The sequence below is a fragment of the Cinclus cinclus genome, chromosome 22 (genome assembly GCF_963662255.1).
Source record: "Cinclus cinclus chromosome 22, bCinCin1.1, whole genome shotgun sequence".
Classification (NCBI taxonomy): Eukaryota; Metazoa; Chordata; class Aves; order Passeriformes; family Cinclidae; genus Cinclus; species Cinclus cinclus.
This window is the reverse complement of record NC_085067.1, coordinates 184,567-206,671: the sequence shown is the minus strand read 5'-3', so window position 1 is coordinate 206,671 and position 22,105 is coordinate 184,567. Positions and strand designations below refer to the sequence as shown.

Genomic DNA, 22,105 nt, shown 5'->3' with positions numbered 1-22,105 from the left:
CGGCTGAGCGAGGGATGATCCTCCCTCGGCGTCGCCAGCACCTGCCGAAAGTTCATCTCCCGAAGGGGCCGTGCCAGCGGCTGGGTCCGTGCGCGCCATGCGGCATCGCTGTGCCGCGAGCAGGGAGCGCGTTCTTAGGGCGCCGTCCCGAGCGCTGTCCCCGCTCCCACGCACGCGGCCCCCGAGCCGCTTTCCCGGTTCGGAGGTGGCCGCAGGGGAGGGGTACGGGGCCGGCACCGCGCCGCGTCCCCGGCGGGGAGGGCGGGTCCCGGCGGGGCCCCGCTCGAAGAGCCCCGCTCGCCGCCGGGCTCACCCGCGCCCTGCCCGGGGCGGACCCGGCCGGGTCCCTCCCGTCCCTCCGCGCGGTACTTAGAGCGGCGGCGCCGGGCGCTAGTCCCGCTCGGGCCCTGACCGTGTCCCCCCACAGAGCATGGCCCCGACGTGCCTGCGGCCCCTGCTGAGGTACCGCTCCTTCGCCGTCCTCTTCCTCACGCCGCTGCTGCTGCTGCCGCTGCCGCTCGCTGTGCCCACGCGGGTAAGTGCCTGCGGGGTTCCTGCGGGAGCAGAGCCCGGCTCCGGCCCCCCTGCCCCCCCAGGTCATCCCCACTCCGCCCGGCTCCGGCCCTGCTCCCGGTGGCTCCCAGCACCCAGCCCATGATGCCAGCTAGATGCAGTTCGTCCTGGGACAAGACAAACCCGCGTGTCGCCGGGACAAACCCGCGTGTCGCTGGGACAAACCCGTGTGTCGCTGGCCGGCGCGTTTGGAATTGTCCTGCGATGTCGCGACTGGAGCGCGCTGGAGGGCAGGAGTGCGTCCCCCAGCTCTCCGGTTCTCCCGGCGTGTTGCCTGGTGACATTCGCCATCCTGATGCAGTCAGCGTCGTGTTGTGTGAGTTGGTCAGGATTTCAAATGCCGCGTCCTCCAATTCATCCATCGTATTCCAGGGATGGCGATGGCACAACTCCTTTGCGTTCAGTGGAATTACACCAGCATAAAATTGGAATAACCCAGGGAAGTTAGGGCTTTAATGCCTCGTAGCCTTCTTGACCAAGTGCGAAAGCTCAGTTCACAGTATTTTAGCCTGTGAGAACTTTGGAGGCTATTCTAATGCCAAAAACAGCCTTTCCTCTGAGCAACTTGTATTGCTCAGTCTCTTTCAGAGTACAGGAAAATTTTACCTGTGTTTATAAACCAAATTGCCAACCCTTCTGGTTTACCTGTGTAAGTTATACCAGCCTGGCTTTTCAGTTGAATGGTGGTGTTTTATGTAACGAGGAATTCCTGACTAGTTAAGCTCTACTATGATCAAAACTAGAAAAGATAATTCCCCAAAAAATTAAGTATGTCTTCAGTTGGCCAATATTTGTAGGCATATTGTGTCAGATAACCTAAGAAATCACAATATTTCACAATGGGAAAGCAATATTTCTGTCAGTGACTGTTTTTTTTATCTCTCAGCCAGGAGGCAGGTCACTGTGTTTTGTGTCAACTGTACAGAAACACCAAAGAGACACTCTGTGACTGTTCCCATAAACCACAGATAGGCATAGGTAGAAGTACAAATATATATTTAATTCCAACTCTTTGGTTGTTTGAATTGGCCATGGTTGTTGGAGTTAATTTATAAGCATGGTTGTATTTTTGAACTTCACATAAATTATTTACTCCCTACTCTATAAAACCAGTGTTTTGAATTTTATTCCCTTAGAGTTGTTTATTTGTCTTTCATACTAGCAACAGATTAACCACAGTTAGTTCTAGCCCTGCATTACTGCAGTACAGCATGAATTGTATCATGAGCTGACCTTGTATGTGTAAAGGGAAGAGACTTCAACAGGATCTGCCTGATATCTTGTAGTCTCTGAAGAATTTTTCTGTTCAAAACTTGTGCTGTAATTAATCTGGAAACTTAAGGGGAAAAATGCAAATTACTTACAAAAGGTGTTTTCTGGTTCTTAAACTTCTCAACAAAATTAAGGAATACAAAGCCATACTTACTAATATCACCTGATGTCAGTTTTTAAGTGTCACTGTCACACCATTTATTTTAGCAATAAAGTCACATTTGTTGTATTACAGTAAAATCCTATAAACATATGCCCTAAATAGGAGCAAATACTGAGCTGGAGAACACTGACTTGAGCTTTCAAACAGTTCACTGTTAGCTAATGAATGCTTGCTTCTCCTGACAATTTTTAGAGTACAAACCACGGAAGGCTGGGATACAGAAATGCCTGATCAACAGCCCAAAAAGACAGGTTTCAACAATTCTATACTAGGGAATCCCCTTAGCAGGTAGGGACAGTATGATCTGGGAAAGTAGTTTAATGTGCTTAGTCACCAAATAATAAGAAAAACAAAATATATATAAAAAGAGTTTTACTTCAGGAGTTACTTTAAAAAGCAAAGAAGTTTTAAATTTTTCAGTGCAATAGTTTCTGAGCTCAACTGTGTTACTGGACATAATTCAAAGACTTGTGAATTTCAGGCAAGCTAATTATCCACACTGGGAAATTTGGCCATCCTTTTAAAAAAATTAACACTATGTTGCTGTTCTTGGCTCCTAGATGTAAAATCTGCTGATCTCAACCACCAACAGGTACTTGCACACAGCAAACCGTGCACTTACCTAGTGGTGGAAGATTTGTTTTTCTCACAGTATTTATTTTGTGTGGATATATTAAAGCAAACACTATGGTCTTCTTGATCAAAAAGATCTTTTTATACAAGTGACTTCAGAACATGATTTAAAAGCAAAACTTTAAGTCCTCATTCAACATAACTTGTTAAGGTACAGACAGGGAGTGTGAGCCCCTTGTAAGCATTACCAATGTGTTTCTTACCTTTAAAAACAGTTTCTAATGCTTAAATGTATCTTCTGTTATGTTGCAGGAGGCCAAATGTGGATATGTCATCATCATCATGGCTGTGTATTGGTGCACTGAAGTGATCCCCCTGGCTGTCACCTCCCTCATGCCAGTGGTATTTCTCCCTCTGCTTGGAGTTCGGAGTGCTAAATCGGTAAGGAACTCATGCAGTCCAGGTCTGATACAGAGAAAAGCAGTGCTCTGATCCCTCATCAGTATTTAGCCAGCAAGTCTGTATTAGTGTCCAGGGTTCTTATATGGGATGATGCTGTACTACATTTGCCAGAACTGTTAAGACTGGGGGGGCCTGAGGTGGTAGAGTGGAGGGTCTGTTTTGGGCGGGGACCCTGCTGGAGAGCATCCCACTAGCACCAGCAGTTTGTGTGCTCCCAGTCTATGGGAAAGCAGTGCTGACAGTCTTCTGGGAGACCTCAAAATGCACGGGACAAACTGCTGAAAGGATAGACAGCATGGTGCTGGCAGGTATGCTGTGTCCTCCCCAGATCTCATCTTGGGCTGTTTGTGTTGGGTGTATTCAGGTTTTGTAGCCCAGGTCACTACTGCCCAATGAGCCAGTAAAGGCATCTGTGGTTGCTGAAGGTGCTGAGAAAGCCCTTTTGGAGCTCAGTATTTCCAGCACCTTCCATACTTTCAGCCCCCAACTCAGGAAACTGGTGTTTTAGGAAACTGGTGTCATTTTGCACAGCGATGCACAAAGAGCTTATGAAGAGGCAAGTCAGCAGTTACAGGATTTCAGCAGTTCAGGAAACTGCAGGGAGCTCTCAGGCAGCAGCTGCCTCTTGTTCCAGTGTTGGCTGGGGCCTGGTCCAATCCATGGATTTTAGAGGGTGGTAGGCAGATTGTACTAGTGAAGCAAGTATTTTGACCTGATTTACCTTTTCTGTCTTTCAGGTGTGCTTGCAGTACCTAAATAACACAAACATGCTCTTCTTTGGAGGTCTGATTGTTGCAATTTCTGTTGAGCATTGGAATCTTCACAAAAGGATTGCACTGAAGGTCCTTCTGTTTCTTGGGGTGCAACCTCCAGTGTAAGAGTATTACGTTGTTTTGTTCTTACCTCTTGCCACTTTAGTGGAGGCCTAGGGATGATATTTAGCAGTCAGCAGAGAAAGGATCCTTCAAGAGTCAATTTAGCTGTACTTGTACAGAGCTTCCAGAAATGAAGTCCAGCAACAGGAACAGTTTATTTGTCCTTTATCCAAAACTAGCATCTGACTAAATTTTAAAAGCTTGCCATTGGGGACAAAATTATGACACACTTAATCATGCACTGGGATTCCTTCAGTGAAGGTGGCAGAGCTGTCCTAGAAGGTAGTCTGGCTCTGCTGTGTACTAGTGGATGCTAGTACATCCCCCATCCCTGCCTGTGCTGAGCTCTCCAAATTATAGTCACTACAAAGCCTAGCAGCATCTGTTCACTTTTTTCCTCTCTCTTCTGCATCTTTTTCCCTTTTCAGCCTCATGTTGGGATTTATGATAGTCACTGCCTTCCTGTCCATGTGGATAAGCAACACAGCCACCACTGCCATGATGGTTCCCATTGTCCAGGCTGTCCTGGATCAATTGGACAACACGGAGTACGATGTGACCGTGATGGAACAAGCAGCTGGGCAAACAAATACAGTGATTGAGCTGGAGGAAAAGAGCACATCAGTGTCCACTGCAGTGCATGGTAAGGGCCTGCTCATCAACAGGTTGATGCTGCTGAACTTGCTACACTCAGCTCCCCGAGCTAGGAGTGCTGTGCACCCTTTCCAAGGAAAGAGGAGGGTAACCTGGCTGAAATCCCTTAAACAAATGACATTTAGGTTTTACAGAATAGCTTTCCATTTTGATGGCTGCTGTTTTGTATGACAGGTTGTTATGTTCTTTCTTTCAAGCTGGAGTCATCCTCCCAGAGTTTCCCTAGGCTTAACTGCCTGTTTAGGGAAGTGAAGGGCATATCCTGTGGGAAATAACCATCCAAACCCCCAGCATCCTACTTTCTAAATCTTGTGATTATCACTGGGGATTCAGCTTCTAGGCCATGTAGGACTATTTGAAAAAACTATGCAAATGCAATCTATTTTGGTTCTAGGGTAATAAATACCTCTTTATTGACTAGATTGTATGTGGAGGTGGGGAGAAGAAAGAGGACTACTTAAAAAGCCACATGGAAAAGAGGAACTGGTGTAATTTGACTCACAGTAGACAAACTGTTCTTGTGTGTCATCTTACCCTGATACTTGATTCCTCAAGGTCCTCTGCCAATGCTGTGGTTCTACAATAGATTTCACTTCATTTGAAATATGTGCACAGACTTAGACCCTCTCATTTCACTGCTCTGCTGTGCTGTTACAGAGGGCTGTATTATTAAATATGATTAAAGATCCGATTCCAAGTGTAGTGAAGATAATAAGAGTGTGCAAAAAATACTCTTTGATATTGTTGAGTTGGTTGTAATTGCTATAACTTCTTTCTCCTGCTCCATTAGTCCAGTCAGACTTCAAGATTAGCGTGTTAACCTCAGAGAACAAAGGACACAGCAATTTCATGGTTATTGTAAACTGACATAATGCCAAGCAAGGATTTGGGTTTCAGTGGGTTTTTTTCTGCTTATATTCATATCTGTTAAAGCTAGTTGGGTTCTCATTGTGGAATTGGAATGGTTCCAGTGACTACAATATTTGGCTGGTGGTAAGCCTCTCTGTGAAACAAGACATTACTGGTGAGGAGCTGTGGCACTGATGTGGGCAACAGCATCCTTGGATCACATAAACCCAGACTGTCGGCCTCCTTCTTCAGCTCCTCATTAACATTAGTCTGAAGTATTTAGGGAGATATCTGTGGGTTTTTTAATTAAAATAAATGGCACATAGAAACTGTAGGCATTAAGCCTACAGACTCTCTCCTGAACTCTCTGCCTTTCCAACTTTACCTGAGGCAAATAATTTTCTTTCTGTCTAGTTGTGAACAATGAACAGGTCCTTGATGACCCCAGATCTTCTGAGGAAAAGAAAAGGAGGAAGCATATATGCAAGGGAATGACACTTTGTGTAAGCTATGCTGCCAGCATTGGAGGAACTGCAACACTTACTGGAACAGGACCAAATGTGGTACTGAAAGGCCAGATGAATCAGTAAGTAATTTTTGCCGCTTCTTTTAGTTACACTGTCATATTGTTTGTGTAATCAATTGACTGGTCTTAGATGACAATTTCAGTTGTGAACTTCAAGCAATAAGTTGAGGAACTGAGACTGAGAAATGTGTATGAAGTGTTGGGCCTCATTTTTTTTCGCTTCAGCATCTTTTAAAAGGAAGCTATGTGATGGAATTAAGGTCTTCTGAGAAAATTTGAAATACTTGTTGAAAATCAACATGCAAGTGGTTGATTATGAGATACTGGTTCTTCTGTGTCCTCTTTTTCAACTGAAACACAGCCTGTCAGAAGAGGAACTACAGTAAAGAGTACCAGAAGAATGTAGATTAACTGTACCCATAAGCACTCTGAAGAGAGCTAGAAGGAGCTTGGCCCCTCCTGTAACACTGTTCCTCCGTGGTGTGGCTGTGGAAACTGAGCAGTTGTGTTGTTCTCTCATTGCTAAACTGAGTTTGGGAACTGATCTACATGGAACCCAATCTGCAGTGGAAATTTTCCAACATTGCTTCCTTGTGTTGCAAGTACTTCAGCCTCAGCTGCTACATTATCTGCTGGTTTTAACACCCAGCTGGAAGTTTGCTATTGAGATTTTTCCTCCGATCATTATTGGCAAACACAGAGAAGAACAAAAATTGCCTTTCTTAAAACACCATCTTCATTCTTTCAAGCCAACTAGCAACTTTTTCATCTGTTGAAAGCAGCAGAAGTACAGGTATTAATTTCAGGAAAGACATTTCTTGCTGTCTTACAAGAATGAATTGAGAGGAAGAAAAAATATGCTGTCTTGAGATAAATGAACAGGGGTGTTGGAAGTGAAAGGTATCTAGAATGTGTGGGAGAACTTTCAGCTACACTTGTCTGACTGAGACCTAAAGCATCAACATAAGCTCCTATATGCATCAAAGAAAAACACAGGGAAAACTGACAGTCATTTCAGTTCTGCTCTGAAATCAGGCTGCTTTCTCCTGTGACTTAAGTTAGGCTGTGGATGTTACCTATGGTTACTTGTAATGTTGTTCTAGATTTACATGCATAATTGTCACTAGCACATATTAAAGGGAGAGTAGATTGCTAAATGTTTTGACATTCATACAGAAAGTAATTTATTTGCAGGTTATACCCCAACAATAATGATATTGTGAATTTTGCTTCCTGGTTTGGATTTGCATTCCCAAACATGGTCCTGATGTTGGTGCTAGCTTGGCTTTGGTTACAGTGCTCCTTCATGGGACTCAAGTGAGTATTCATCTGCACAATATTGTGTAAATCCCTAAGTAAGTTAGTGCAGATCAGTTTACTGAGACATCTGGCTAAAGCAAGTGTGATGACAAGTTATTAATTTTGTAGCAGAGAGCAGGCCCATTTCACAGAAATGTTGAGGTCTGGAAACCTTTTGTGTTCATGGGACGTACATTAAGGCAAAAGCCTTATACATTCTTAATCTTCAGACAGAATTGCCTTTTTATTTTTCAATCTCTCACCTGTGAATTTCAGCCTTAGGAGAGCTGGCGTAGCTGGTTTGAAACCATTGATTCAAAACAGACTTTTTCATCCCAGGTTGCTCCAAATTGCCATCCTTTGGTAGACCCCATTCTTCTGTGAGATCTGGTATATCCCCACAAAATACTTGGGCACAGTTGTAATTTCTTTATTTATAACCTCTGCTGTGGTCTATGTCTGTCCCCAAGAGTGACAGCTTCAGAGTGATAAGGATGTTAAATCCCTCTAATATGTTCATCCTTACAGTATTCTTTTATCCATTTTTCTCAAAGCTTAAAAAAAAGCTGGGGCTGCGGGACAGAGAGAACATCCAAAGAAAAAGCTGCATACAGTGTGCTGAAGGAAGAAATGAAGAAGTTAGGCCCTGTCTCTTATGCTGAATTAAATGTCCTCCTCTTGTTTGCATTGCTGGTGCTCTTGTGGTTTACCAGAAACCCAGGCTTTGTAAAAGGCTGGGCCTCCAAGCTCTTCCCAGGAGGAGAAAAGTAAGTTTTAGGGGTTTTTTTGCATCATTTGCCATCTTGGTTATTAATCAGATTCCATTGCTCATACATTCAATTTTGAATGTGGGGTCATTAATTCAAACTTTGCCTGACTTCACATGGTTGCCGGGCTTGATCCAATGGCTTGTACATGACACTACCAATCATCTATGATTTGACAATTTGTACTGCAGTGAAGAGGCTGGAGACTGAGACATGGAGCAAGCTGAAACTCCTAAAAGAAGAGAAAATTCTGAAATGCTGGTCTCAGTCACACTGACACGTGTGACCTTGGTATTTTGTTTGTATGAGCTCCAAATCAGTTGCAGTGACATTTGAATATTTGGTAATATGACCATTAACCAATGCCTTAAAACTCACTGTAAAATTGATTTTGTGCTTTGAATGGCTTCTTTGCATAGTGTTAGTGCATGGCATATTAGAAACATAACATACATGTTGGGACTGTCATTCAGGGCATTTCTTTAGATGTCTGTCTTTGAGATACAACTATTGGATCTTGGCTTCAGCACAGAGAAGGAACCCTGCTCCAGGAGGGATGAGTTGTCATCCGGGACTCTGGTTATTTATATGTATTGTAGCTTGTTTCTTTTATTATTGTGTTTATATTTTGGCAGGTCTGAGAGACCTTAGATATGAGCTAATGACCCATTTTGCTCAAGCCCCAAATGAGATGGCAAAGATCAGTAACTAGAATGCTGGAAGGCAGCCCTTTTCTAGGAGAAAGGTGTCCATTTTCTAACCTGTATGCTCTTTTCTTCATTAGGTATATCACTGATTCTGTTCCTGCTATGTTTGTTTCCCTGCTACTGTTTATCCTTCCTGCTCATAAGCCTAAATTCACAGCCTGGAATCCAAGCAAGTCTGACTCTGAACAGACTGAAGAAGGTATTTGAAAGAGGGATTGTAGTACTGTGAAACAGCTATCCCACTCAGCTAACAAAGCAGAAACATGCACTGGATATGCATGCAGTTCTTTAGATCAGCTCGCCTACCTCCTTTGTTGGCAGGGCTGGGGCACAGTCCATGTGTGTGTTACCCTCACCCTGTGCAGATTTCTCAGTGCTGTGGATCTGCCCACTGGCATCTTATAGAGCAGGAGACAAAGTATCTTCACTCTCCTAAAACTTGTTCTACTTTTCTCACTTCAGATATAAAGCCATTTTTATCAGCCCCGCTGCTAGAATGGAATGTGGTTCAAAGGAAGATGCCCTGGAGCATTGTGCTGCTGCTGGGAGGAGGTTTTGCTTTGGCTGATGCAAGCGCAGTATGTCCTGACATCTGTTTTTCTCTGACTCAAAGGCGAACTTCCCTGGTTTGTTATCTAGTCCTGTATTACTGGGCATGCACCCAAAGCCAAACCCAGTAGCAAAGTTCAGATCTGGAGGGGGATCTAAATTAGCAAAAGCCAAGGAGAGATGGATGCTTGTGAGTTTTTCCAGGAATTTTTGTTCTTTGACCAAGTTTCTTTAATTTATCTTATATCTTGGTGACTGCTGAGTAGATTGGGATCTTCACTGTCTGCACAGTCCAGAAAAGCATCCTTTCTTATTTCTGCAGTCACCCCAATCTCGGCCCTGGCGAGAAAAGTAGAAGTATAGATACCATTTGTCAGAGTTTCAGAGCCATTTGAGGTTTGTTTAAAGGCTATATATCTTCAGACTTAAAGCAAAACCACTGCTGACGTGGTGAGAAAGAAAATCCTGGCTTGATGCTGTGTTCATAGATTCACAGAAAAGGCAGCTAAATTCCCAAACAGGAAGGAATCTTGAGGTGAAACCATATTGTTTCCTTCATCATTGTTAAGATGCATCTGAATCAAAGCAAGAATTAGCTATCAGTAGTACCATACTTTGGGGAAAGTCATGTTCACATGTAAATTTTGTGGCTAATTAGGTTTAAACCATTGGGCAAATTAAAGCTCTGGGCCTTACATTCACCTATATACATCACACATACATTATTAAAGCTCTAGAGCATTAAAAACTATCAAGTCAGAGATTTTGTAACCTGTTTCTATCAACTACTGACTGTTTTCTGGCAACAGAGCATTAATACAGAATCATAACCTTCAGAAACCTTAGAAAAATGTGCCAAGAAGCTTCTTGGCCCATACATTAAGTATTTGCAATGGCCTCAGAAAAATTTTCTTGTTTAGCAAGAAAATAATAAATTTGTAACCTATGTGTAAGCAAGTATTTGGTTTTCAGAAGAATCAGAAAAGTGGGATTCAGTGTTATGTCTAGTTGGCAAGAATTTATTTTAGTTTTTGTGGCAGATCGTTGTATTTTCCTGGATGGTGTTTGCATAATTCAGGACTCCTTTAGCATTATTTGACAGGACTGTTGCCCATAACATGGCATCCCTGTTTGTGAGTCAGGGGTTATTAACCTTACTGAGCCCCACTTTTTTTCTTGCAGAACTCTGGGCTCTCAGCTTGGCTGGGTCGTCAGATGACTCCATTGGGATCTATCCCACCATGGGCCATTGCAACAGTGATCTCCCTTATTACAGCTGTCTTCACTGAATGCACCAGTAACGTGGCCACAGCTACCCTCTTCCTGCCTGTCTTTTCCTCCCTGGTAAGATTGCTTCTGTCCTGCTACCCTGTCAGCTAGAGGATCAGAGTTAAACTGGATGGCAAGGCAATATTATATTTATTGTCTTGGATGTTGCTGCAGTGTACTTAAAAGGAAGCCAGGTCATGCCTTCTGTAAGGTGTGTGCCTTGGCCCTGGGCAAGTGAAGTGGGAGTCACTTTTTTCAATCCAGATCAGCAAACAGCAGTTACTTCTGGTCATTTTGAACCATCAACTTAGAACTGGAAAAACACACACGCACAAAGTCCAAACCAAAACAAAATCCAGCACTTTCTGATGACGCCTTTGAATTATTCATCTTCATATTTTGTGCTAAAATACTCAAAGTGATAGGCCTGATTATTAGTAGTGTGTAATTTCTCATGGGAACCCAGAACAATTTTAAAACATAGGGAGGAAAACCTGATAAGTTTTACTGCCTTCTCTGAGCAGAATCAAAACTGTGGCATAAAGAGAAAAATAGGTTACTTTGTTCCAAGCACTTTATTCTAGACTTTATTCTAGACTATTTCATCAAAGCAAAATTACCCCAGTCAAGGTACTGAGCTGTTAATGACTTAAATTAGGACTTAAGTTTTGCATCCCACAGAGTTTATGTAAAGTCTAAGAATGTCACTCCACGTGCCTGGTAATTATAATCTCATTCCTGTGTTCCCTGTAAAAAGGGTGGTCTGAGGTAAAAGAAAAGATTGTTGGATATATTTGACCAGAAATCTAAATTATACCATAGAGCAAAACAAACAACATGAAAGAATCAAGCCTTGTTTTTAAGTATCATGGGACAGGAAACAACAGCAAGTTATCTTTAAGCACATGAGGATTTCAGAATAAAATGTTTGTGAATTATTCTGGTGATGGAACAAGGAAACAACAACAAGGAAACAAGCCTGTCTACCTCATTGGTCTGAGATATATTGATCCTTTAAGTTTTTCTTTTCAAATACCCACCAGAGTGATATTCTCTCCATTTCATTGCAGGCTACATCTGTCAAGATCCACCCTTTGTATGTTATGCTGCCTGCTACTCTCAGTGCTTCATTTGCCTTCATGCTACCTGTTGCAACACCCCCAAATGCAATAGTGTTTTCTTATGGCCACATCCGTGTTTTGGATATGGTAAGATAATTGCCTTTTCTCTTATCTGAAATTCTCTGTTGCTTTCTTCCTGAAATACGGTGAGAGTTTAAGTTTCTTTGCAGAGTATTTCCAAAGTACCAGGAAGCTCTTTCGGGCTGTAACTACCACTCTATGCCTCTCTCTTCTACAGTGTTAGTACTGTGATAAAAATTTGCATCTCTGAAGTAACAGTACTTTTCTCACAGGCTTTGGCAGACATACAGACTAGGCCAGGTGAAATGAAAAACTGACAAGTCCTAAGTCCCTGAAACCTGAAGGGTTAAAATGCAGTCATGCCCTGCAGTGATCTGGGGCTTTGGCAAGTGTCTAAAGCCTTGTCTCCACTGGAGCTGAAAGCAGAAGGTAGCAATCAGTAGCCCTTGGCTCTGGTCCTCTGATTCTCTGCCAGACCACACAGGGCAGGTTCCGGGTGGAACACACAAACATTACTGGTTTTCTGACTGGGTACTTGAAGAGGGCATAAGCTGTTCTCTAACTGCTCAGAACAACTTGTTACACATGCCTTAAAGCTTCTAGACTGGTTATATACATAGCAAAGTGCTCAAAGTCTTTGCACAGCCTGTTCTCTGGTATCTCCACCTAAGCAAGAGCAGAAGGCAGTGGATACAATGGCAATTTCTTTGATTTATTTGACCATCTTTGTTGCATATGTACAAGTAGGCCTTGCTTGAGTTTGCTGTGCTGGTGTTTGGTTATTGTTGTTGGTTTGGATTTTTTTCCTGACAGGTTAAATCTGGAATAGTGATGAACATCATTGGAGTCCTGACTATCACACTGGCCATCAACACATGGGGAAGACCTATGTTTGAGCTGGACACATTCCCAGCCTGGGCAAACAGCACAACAAAACAGTGAGCTGTGAAGAATTCGAGTGTTAAACAAGGAAAGTACCCTTAGTACTCCCTAGTGCTTGAAGTCCTGTGTAGAGTCTCATCACCCCTTCAGATCCAGTGCTGGGTGTTTGCTGCCTTGCAGCAGTCACACATCAGTTCAGGTTTAACCAATCTTACTCCAGTTGTGCTGGAGCCAAAAGTGTTTGCAATTATACAGCCTCAGGTGTCAGGATCATAAGTATCCATTGTACCCCCAATCAAGGTCAAGAATTAGGATTTTACAGTGGAAAACCTGTGGGTATGACCTGGGATTTGCTCCCAGACTTGCTGTGTATGTATCCCTGTGCAAGTCAGTTCATTTCTTTTTGCCTATTTACCCTCCTAAAGAAGATGTTATGGAACCTATCTACCTTACCAAGGTATTATGAGAGCATAAGGGTCAAATTCCTGCAGCAATAGTGATTTCCCACCTCATGATAATGGGTGCAAGATGTTAAGTTATATAATCATAGAATTGTGTATAGAAGATCTAGCATATAGCATAGTAATGCATAGGATATTCAGTAGTTCTATTATTAATGTGAATTTTCTTTATGGAACTGGAAAAATACTAGAAGTGAGGTGTGTTGCCACTTGAAATAGCCTGGTTGTAGCCAAACCCAGCATCTGCTGACAAAGTTGGAATTGGACAGTTGGTGAAAATCAGTCCAGAAAAGGACAAAGATCACTGAATCAGTCCTACCCAAAATGCAGCAGTGGTTCCTTGACATACCACCTCTTCCTTTTTAGTAATGACATATTGTATACGTTTTTACATACTTCACATCTTCTTTTTTTCCCCCAAGTATCTGTGCTAAATATGTGAAGAAGTGGGTGGTCATGAATCCTGAGCCCTTGGATCAAGTGACAGAGTTTTCACAATGTTTTCCAGTGTGGTTGAATAAATGTGTGATTTTGACAAGTCTGATCAATCTCTTTGTGCCATTGAGAGGTTCTCAACACTTGTGTACCTTGCACCAGAAGGCCACCAGTCTGCTGCAAGAGACTTGTTGGGCTCAGCATTTGTCTGCATGGTTTAATGGTAGGGTGCTAATTCTCCTCAGCCCAGAAGAACCATCCCAGTGGCAGCTCTTCAGTGTCAGATCAGACCTTCTGATACCCTTTATGTATCTTTGCTGGCTCCTGTGTGAAGGATCTGTGGCACAGAGAGGGCTTGCCATGCCTGCAGACTGCCTCTGCATAGCAGAGAAATTCTGAGGGAAGTAGAGCCCTTACTATTGGGAGCTCAGGGAAGAGCTAGGTATGCCATGCTGCCCTGAGGTGCTTGGGGACTGCTTAATGCAACGTTTGGTAGTTATTTAAAGATAGAGCTGACTATACTGAAACTATTTCTGACCACTTAGGTTTTTCTGGAGCACTTAGTCAATAGCTGCCCATTCATTATGGTGTAAATGTAGATTTACATTGACTGTAGATTTTGGCCATAAGAAAGAGACTGTTAGAAAAGATGTTATGCTTCCCAAGTTTACTCCAGTGCTTTATTTACCCACACAAAATTATTTCCCAGTCTTATTTGGCACATAGCACTTCAGTGAGTTTTCATATGCTGTTTCAGGCCAGAGTGTGAGCCTCATTACAATGTTCACAAAACATTTTTATAGACAAAGCATTTTCTTGAAAGAACTGAATGTTCCAGATACTAAATCTAATTTATTGTAGTTTTCTTTGTGAGCTATTCTTTGAGAATAATAACTTGGGTTGGGTCTTCACAAATATTTTGGAAAGCCAGCTGAAGATCAAATTTCCACCAGCAACAAAGTTAATACAATCTTTCAATGAAGGAATGATTATTCTGGAGGAAGTTTCTATTTTAGTTCAATATTTTGGCTTGGCTGTACGGTCAGAAATCAGAAACATAGGAATGGATATTGCTCCTGGCAAATGGCTGACTTCAATTCACCTGCTGTCCAGGTGTCCTAATAGAAGCCTCACATATTTTTTAACCAACTTATTAATTAATGAAAACCATAAAATGCTTTCTGACACGACTTTTAACTTTGAATTTCTTTGAATTCTAGTGTTTGTCTGAAGCTGGAGGAGTACCACAGTCACAGAAGTACATGTGCCAATGCCTTCAGTAAACCAACCTTTTTACACTATTCCATCCAATTTGCTGCTTACTGGAATGGTGTTCAGCATCTGCAGATGAAGTGGTTCCACCATGACTGTTACTGGCTGCCTTCTGAAATGCACATTACCTGCCAGTTTCTTGACCTCGAAAAAGAGAACTTAGTGAAGAGTTAAGCCTTTAATTAAATATATTCTGACAATTGTTTTAGTCACTGAACACTATGATCTTCTTTCTATTGAATTACAATTATAGCATTGGAGTAAAAAAATTGCAGACTTTGTGCTGGTTTGTTATAAATATAACATACTACATACTATGCTCTCTGTTATTTAACCATATTTGAAGCAGGATGCTCTCCAGTCTACAGGAGCTGTCTTGCATTCTGTGGGTAAAATCCTGTCAGCTGTTGTCCATGTTCATACCAGTTTGCATTCTATTCCAAAGCAGTGGGTAAATGGGTGAACGAGAGGGGATGTCTTGGGTTTTATGCACTGGTGTTAAAAACTTCCCCGTTTCATCTCACTTGATGAGTTTTCAGGAATGAAATTGCTGGACCTTCTTTCCTCTCTGCTGCAAATGCACTGCACTGTGGTGTCACAGAGGCTTCTTTTGCAGCATTTCACTTCCTTAGTGTTTACCTTCAAGATTCAAAAGCATGCCAGACAAGACTTTATTTTCTTTTGTGTCTCATAAGACCTTGGTGGCTTCAGGTCCCAGGAGTGGTTCCATTTAAGAGCTGTGTCTCTATGCCAGTTCTAATGAGTTAAGATAAACTTACTGTCCTAAACCATCATATTTCTGGGCAGGCAACAGCAGTGATAGCAGTCTAGTCTCTATGAAAGGAGAAACTGAGACAGCGATGCCATCCTGGTTCTATGACAATAGGACAAATTCCTGGCTCACATTTATATTAACACACATCCTGCAAGTTTGGCTCACCTGACATTAAAAAAAAAATAAAATCAAACTTAGAGAATGTTCTCACTTAGTATACTAAGATCCTGATTTTCAAATTTGTTCCTACTTTGATGGACAAGAATTGAGATGTTTGACTTAACTCTGGCAAACCTACATAGTAATTCGTTTCTGTGACCGATCCTTTTTTAGGATTCTCTCCTCTGAAATCACTCTTGGGAGAGAAATCCTGTTCTAGAATAGCAGTGCAGACACGTGGGATCTATTTGATCTCTTCTTTTAGCTCAAAGTCTGTATTTACTGGGGAGTGACTTGTTATGTTTTGATGTAGTAATAGTAGTATTCCACAACCACTAAAATGTTGTCTAAAAAGGCAACCTTTTTTATTAAGAAAAAACTATGCACGGATCTTTTTTTATATGGTTTTTGTAATCCAATTCCCAGGGAAAAAATCATACTGCATAGGAAAAGATAGTATTATAGAAAATTGCTAAGTTGGATGCCAAAAATGCTTCAACGAATGAAAATAGAAAATAGTTAAATGACAAAAAAGAAAGGAAGACATTAGAAGGGTTTCAGGTAAGTCTGTAAAGATTGCTTCCACCGCTGCTGCTCACTCGCGGACCATTTGCTTATTAATGGTTTTGCTCCGAGTCAATTGTGTTGGAATTAATGAAAATTAAGGGCAGAGGCCGCGCCCCGCCGTTGCTCGGCAACGGCCGCGGAGTTCCCAGCGTGCTTAGCGCCGCGCTCCGCGGGGGGGCGCTCCGGACATGGACACAGGTGCGGGCCGGGGAGGATCCGTGAGGGGATCCCCGAGGGGGTCCCGGTGCGGGCCGGAGAGGATCCGTGAGGGGATCCCCGACGGGGTCCCGGTGCGGGCCGGGGAGGATCCGTGAGGGGATCCCCGAGGGGGTCCCGGTGCGGGCCGGGGAGGATCCGTGAGGGGATCCCCGAGGGGGTCCCGGTGCGGATCCCCGCGCTGTCGCTGCCGCTGTCGGAGTTGCCCAGGCCCCGGAGCGCCGGGCCCGGCGGGGCCGGGCAGGCCGAGAGGCCGCGGCCCGGGAGAGGCGCTGGGGCCCCTCCGGGCCCGGAGCCCGAGGCCTCTCCCCGCTCGCCCCGGCCCGTCCAGCCCTGCGCGCTGCTCGGTTCGCTGCGGCCGGCCGGGGCCCTCGCCCACGCCCAGCCCGCTTTGGCCCCGGGTGGTACATCGACTGCGATTACTTGGTGTCTGTTGTTTGCGTTCGATTCTTACTACTTTTTTCTTGCATCAGAGGATACGGGAAATCGTCTTAGATTCCAGTTGGAGCTGGAGTTTGTTCAATGTCTGGCAAATCCGAATTACCTCAACTGTGAGTACTTAAAGTAAATACCAGGATCCGGAGAAGTTAATATAGTTTAATGATGTTTATTGTTACTGGTAATGTTAAATATGGAGAGAGGGATAAACAAAAGGGTTTTTCACAGTATAAAAGTAGTCTGTAAAGAATGTGTTTAAGAGGTGGATTTTTTTTAAATGCAAAGTCTTCTGTTGGTTGGAACGCAAAAAAAAAAACAAAACATTTATTTGGTGGAGGAAGGAAAGAACAAATTCTAGTCTGTTAGTAAAAAGTAATGTCAAGTCAACAGCATTCCTTTATCTGAAAACAGAATTTTACTAATGCAGATAGTTTCAGGTACTATACATAACTCTAATGCTACAGTCAAAATTTTCTTGTTTCAAAAAGCTCGTCCATTGAGTGAAAGATACAAACTGTAAAGGAGATGAGACTAATCCATTATTTTGACATAAAAATCTTATTTTGCCCTGTGCTTTTTATTTGCCAAATATAAATTATTGATATTCGATGATATGATGAAAGTTTTGACTATGTGAATTTTTTAATGTGTGCCTTTTTTTCACCCATCTGTAACTGACAGTTCCTTATTTGTCATTTTATTTCAGTTCTTGCACAAAGAGGCTACTTCAAGGATAAAGCTTTTGTAAATTACCTTAAATATTTACTTTACTGGAAAGAACCTGAATATGCAAAATACCTGAAGTAAGTGCTAAATTCCCTTAAGTTTCTGCATTTTAATGGTTTGGCATTGACCTCATTTTATACACTGTACAGAAGCACATCAGGGTTTCATTTCTGCCTGTAACCTTACTTTTGTCCTCCCCACAGCATAGATTCTGCAAGGTTACGGCTATATGCAATATAGATTTTCCTGTTTCCAATAGTCCACGTGTAGCAGCAATGGGCAAAATTATTAAATTTCATGAGTCTTGCATAGAATCTTCCTTTAAAGCCTTAATCTGCACTTTTGATTGGTTTAAAAATCAAAACTATTGAACATTAGGGTAAAAAAGCAGTAAGTGCATTTTAAGATGAATTTTGCATTATTGATGCTTACATGAGACAGAGGGTGATTCTGTGTTTTTGCATGTGTGCAAAATTCCTTCAGTTTTTGGAAAAATGGTTTCGGTCATGTCCTTTAATTGGGCTCTGGAAACAGGCATTGTAATTGCTATGGATTTGATCTACCAAATCAAGCCATTGGGGAGCTACTATAAGCAAGCAGGAATGTGCATTTATGAATGGGACTGGATTCCTTGTTTCCTGGCCTGATATTGCAGTCACTAAGTCACAGCGTGCAGGTAGAAGTGGTTTCACACTTGGGTAAAGCACATATGAGACAAAACTAAAACAATGACCCAAGAAGTACTGGAGGCTCCAGATGTGGTGTCCCTTTATTAAAGTGTGTTTATTTTTAACCCAGGTATCCTCAGTGTTTGCATATGCTAGAGCTGCTGCAGTATGAACATTTCCGCAAAGAACTGGTCAATGCTCAGTGTGCCAAATTTATTGATGAGCAACAGATCCTCCACTGGCAGCACTATTCCCGGAAAAGGATGCGCCTCCAGCAGGCACTGGCAGAGCAGCAGCAACAAAACAACACCTCTGTAAAATGAAAAGCAGGTGGAGTAGTGATGATAAGGTGTACTTTGTGTTAGTGAAGCATTTACAGGAGAGGAGTGAACCGCTGTGGAAGTTTGGTTCTGGATATATGGCCCTTTGATTTGAATTTGTCAAGTGACTGGGGTTGTTTTTTGTTTCATCAACACTTTTAAAGACTAATAAGACTTGAATAAACTCTTTTATAAAGACTAATAAGCATCTGCAATCTATTGTATGGCATTGTAAGAGCTTTACTACAGTAGTTATTGATTGGGCTTGATTTTGAAAACAAAACCGAGATTTGTTACTTACTAAGTAGCTACAAAAAAGTGTTGCTCTGAAGGCTGTTGCTATGAAGCCTTTTCCCTGGAGAATAGTGATGTGTCTTAAAGTGTCACTGAGGACTCCCTGCTACTTACAGCTCTGGGACAAGCAAAGGTGAAGTGATGACAGACAGAAGTTGAAACTGTGCAGTTTCTCCTTGAAACCACGCTGAGCTATTCCTTGTCACTTCTGTTTCCCTGGCGATCATTGTTAATGGAAGTTTTGCAGTTTTCCCTACAGCACATTGTACAGATAAAAATCAGGAGTGCACAGGGTGAGGTCTGGGGAGTAGAGCAGAGATAGCTGCTGATAAACTCTGCAGAACAGAGAAGGAAGCAACCTGTAGCTGTCTCTGTTCCATTTAACTTGGCTTGCTTGAATCGTGGCCTCTGCCCGTGCTGCAGTGGCTGCTCTGGAGTCTCTTTACACTCCATGTAACAAGGACAGGGTGCATGGGGAAACGTGCCATTGCTTGGAGTACTGGAGAAGCACTTGCCGTTTGTTCCTGTACAGTATTTTATTGTAAGAACATAGCTCTTAGCAGCTGCCAGGGTTTTAATTTTCATATTTTTAGAATGTATTGTTGGTGTATTCATGTGGTATTTCCTGCCCTTGTAGGAGCAGGTACTCCCAACTGTTAACCATTACCATGTGATCAGTGACACTACAGCTGTCAGCCATCACGTTATCACACTTGGACTGAACGGATTAGCTATTAAACATCTTTGGCATTGAAAATTTATCTTAACAGTTTCAGTTGTTACGTGGGGAGGTTTTTCTGTTTCTCCCCTTCCTCACTGTAAATGTAACTTTGCAGTCAGTTACACTTCAGTAAGTGCAGGCTAATCCCAGTTTCTAACATGAGCTCAGCTCCTTTGAGAAGAGGTTGTTTGCAAACCAAAGTTGATTTGGACATTAAAGGAAAGGTACAGTTTTTTGTTGTAAGATTTTAGTGTAAGGCTTGGACCCAGAATTTCAGGACATTTATCTTGACTAGTCCGAAGTAATGAATCATGAAAATTTTTAATGAAGGTCAGCGATCCCTTGAAATGACATTGCATTAATTGAGATTACCATCTTCATCAATGACTGACTAGTGAGGGCTTTAGTCTTCAGTAAACAACATACGCACAAGCTCTGCTTTAAAACATTCTTCTTCGACCAGCTTCTGAGGCTGAAAGGAAAAGTTCAAAATTAAAAAACCTGTTTCAGCTGAGAGCCATTTACACATACTAGCATTAGCCACATGCAGCAACTGTTGTCCTGGGGAGTGAGACAGTGTGTGTGGAACAAGAAAGGTAATCACAATTGAAACATTCCTGAGGGTTTTCTGGCTTTGGAAGAGGCATTCCAAGAAAGTAATTGTTAGTTTAACTAACAAGTTACAACTTGAGCTGCAGTCTGAGTCGAGTGTACTGCTCATAACTAGTTTTACTCCTGTAGTTCAGCATTTGGATTTGTCAAAAGTTGAGCTGCAAAGCAGGAACATTAACAATATATAACTAAGAAGTTTCTCAACCCCTCAAGCACTATAAGCCAAGTGCACATATTCTCTGTACTGCATATTTATTATAGACATTACACAATAAGCAGAATAGTTCTCTCTTGAGGAACTGTTTCACTTCAAGGAGCAGAAGAGCTGTTCAGAATGCTCTGGTCTCCTTGAACAATAGAGGGTTCTGAGAGAATACATGTGACTAATTCACTTACAGCCCTAAATTCCTGCCAGGTCCCCATATCAATGCCTGTAGATCCAGAACACACAACAAATCACTTACTGTTCCATATTTAAGTAATGTAGGCACTCCTGTTAGTTTCAGATTCTTCCTGAATTCATTGTTGGGATCCTTCCAGCTGTTCAGAAAGAAGGCATTAAGCACAGTTTGTAGAGGGGCATTTTGAAGTTAAAATAGCTTCAAAATTATTCAAAGGTCTTTGCCTCACACCTTCCTAACCCCCTTCTCAAAACAAACATGCAGATATGTTATGGCAGAGATGGTGAAGACCTCAAAACATGATTGACTCCTTACAGAAAAGGACAGCTCAGTCAGTTTTCTCAACAGGTTAACCACCAATCCACCACTACAGCAAAGACACCCCATTTGTCAGCATTCAAAGGTACTTACTAGGCTCTGTCTCCTACTAGACAGTAGATGAAAACCGACTCATCAGGCAGGTTATGAAGTTCCTTCCTCACAATTGGCTCAGCTAGAAAATAGTTTTTAAAATTTTTTAGTAGTTAATACTTGTGCTACAGAATCACATGGATTCAATTGGACCAGCTAGGCTTGTAATTAATATTTTTTCCGCTTTAGTTAGAGATCTGTATTTCATCTCACCTGGCTATCCACAAGTTTTTCAGAGTTTATTACGTGCTCGAACGCTGACTGGACTTGTGTTTGAGTAAAGGCCAATTTCTTCTATAACACGAAGAGAAACACTCGTTCTGTCCTGTCCTGGCTGTGGTAGCCCAGCACGGCACCCTTCCGCAGGGCGAAGGTTCCATAACGCACCTTCATACCTGCTCAGACTCGTACAGCCCAGGCAGCTCGCGCGGTGAGTTCTGAGGACCGCCTTCACCTGCTGCCACCGTCGGGAGGGCACCGCTGCTCCTCGACACGTACAGCAAAAGTGAAAGTGCCCGCAGGACTCGAGTCTGTTTGTTGGGCCGTGCACCGGCCCCGCGAACAGCCCGTGCCGTTCAGTGGGGGCAACCAAAAGGGTCACAGCCCGCTCGGTTCACCAGGGCAAACTGCGCCTAGAGCTCGGCACCGGGCGCTGAGCCCGCCCGGGGCTTTCCGGAAAGGCACCGGGGGCCTCTCCGGCTTCGCCAGGACCGACGCGGCCCATGCCGCAGGCAGGGCGCTCCCCCCACGGGCCTCACCCGTCACGCAGTCGGGACACCAGCTCCTGCCCTCGGCGTCCTTATCGCCGCAGAAGAGCGCGAAGATGGGCCGGCCGTGGTAGCTCTGCGCCGTCCGCACGAACTCGGGATACCCGCGGACCTGCATCTCCTCCCAGCCCATGGCGGCAGCGACGGAGACTCCGCCCGGCCCGGCCCAACCCGGCCGCCGTAGCTCCGCGCGCTCCCGGCGGCCCCTGCGGCAGCGGCGGGACCCGGTTCGAACGGCGCCCGGTGGGTCCCGGGGCGGCCCGGGCCGTCCGGGCTCTCCGTCCCCCCCCCCCCCCTTCT

At 43.4% G+C, this 22,105-nt stretch overlaps 3 protein-coding genes across 3 annotated transcripts; 2 read left to right on the top strand and 1 right to left on the bottom strand.

Moving 5' to 3' along the window:
* Window positions 1-430: 430 nt before the first annotated feature.
* On the top strand, window positions 431-12,622 carry SLC13A5 (solute carrier family 13 member 5). The gene is made up of 12 exons (XM_062506873.1): window positions 431-535; window positions 2,894-3,022; window positions 3,781-3,917; window positions 4,347-4,561; window positions 5,836-6,007; window positions 7,142-7,264; window positions 7,801-8,013; window positions 8,798-8,919; window positions 9,183-9,298; window positions 10,452-10,613; window positions 11,609-11,746; window positions 12,494-12,622. The coding sequence occupies exons 1-12, from the start codon at window positions 431-433 to the stop codon at window positions 12,620-12,622; spliced, it is 1,761 nt and encodes a 586-aa protein (XP_062362857.1).
* Window positions 12,623-16,404: 3,782 nt separating this feature from the next.
* Window positions 16,405-19,437, top strand: MED31 (mediator complex subunit 31). Its single transcript, XM_062506953.1, has 4 exons — window positions 16,405-16,429; window positions 16,921-16,998; window positions 17,592-17,688; window positions 18,410-19,437. Exons 1-4 carry the CDS (start codon window positions 16,420-16,422, stop codon window positions 18,600-18,602), a joined length of 378 nt encoding a protein of 125 aa, XP_062362937.1. The 5' UTR covers window positions 16,405-16,419; the 3' UTR covers window positions 18,603-19,437.
* Window positions 19,438-19,916: 479 nt separating this feature from the next.
* TXNDC17 (thioredoxin domain containing 17) lies at window positions 19,917-21,950 on the bottom strand. The gene is made up of 4 exons (XM_062507074.1): window positions 21,797-21,950; window positions 21,039-21,120; window positions 20,691-20,766; window positions 19,917-20,086 (listed from the first exon to the last, which is right to left on the bottom strand). Exons 1-4 carry the CDS (start codon window positions 21,936-21,938, stop codon window positions 20,018-20,020), a joined length of 369 nt encoding a protein of 122 aa, XP_062363058.1. The 5' UTR covers window positions 21,939-21,950; the 3' UTR covers window positions 19,917-20,017.
* Between the last annotated feature and the right edge of the window lie 155 nt (window positions 21,951-22,105).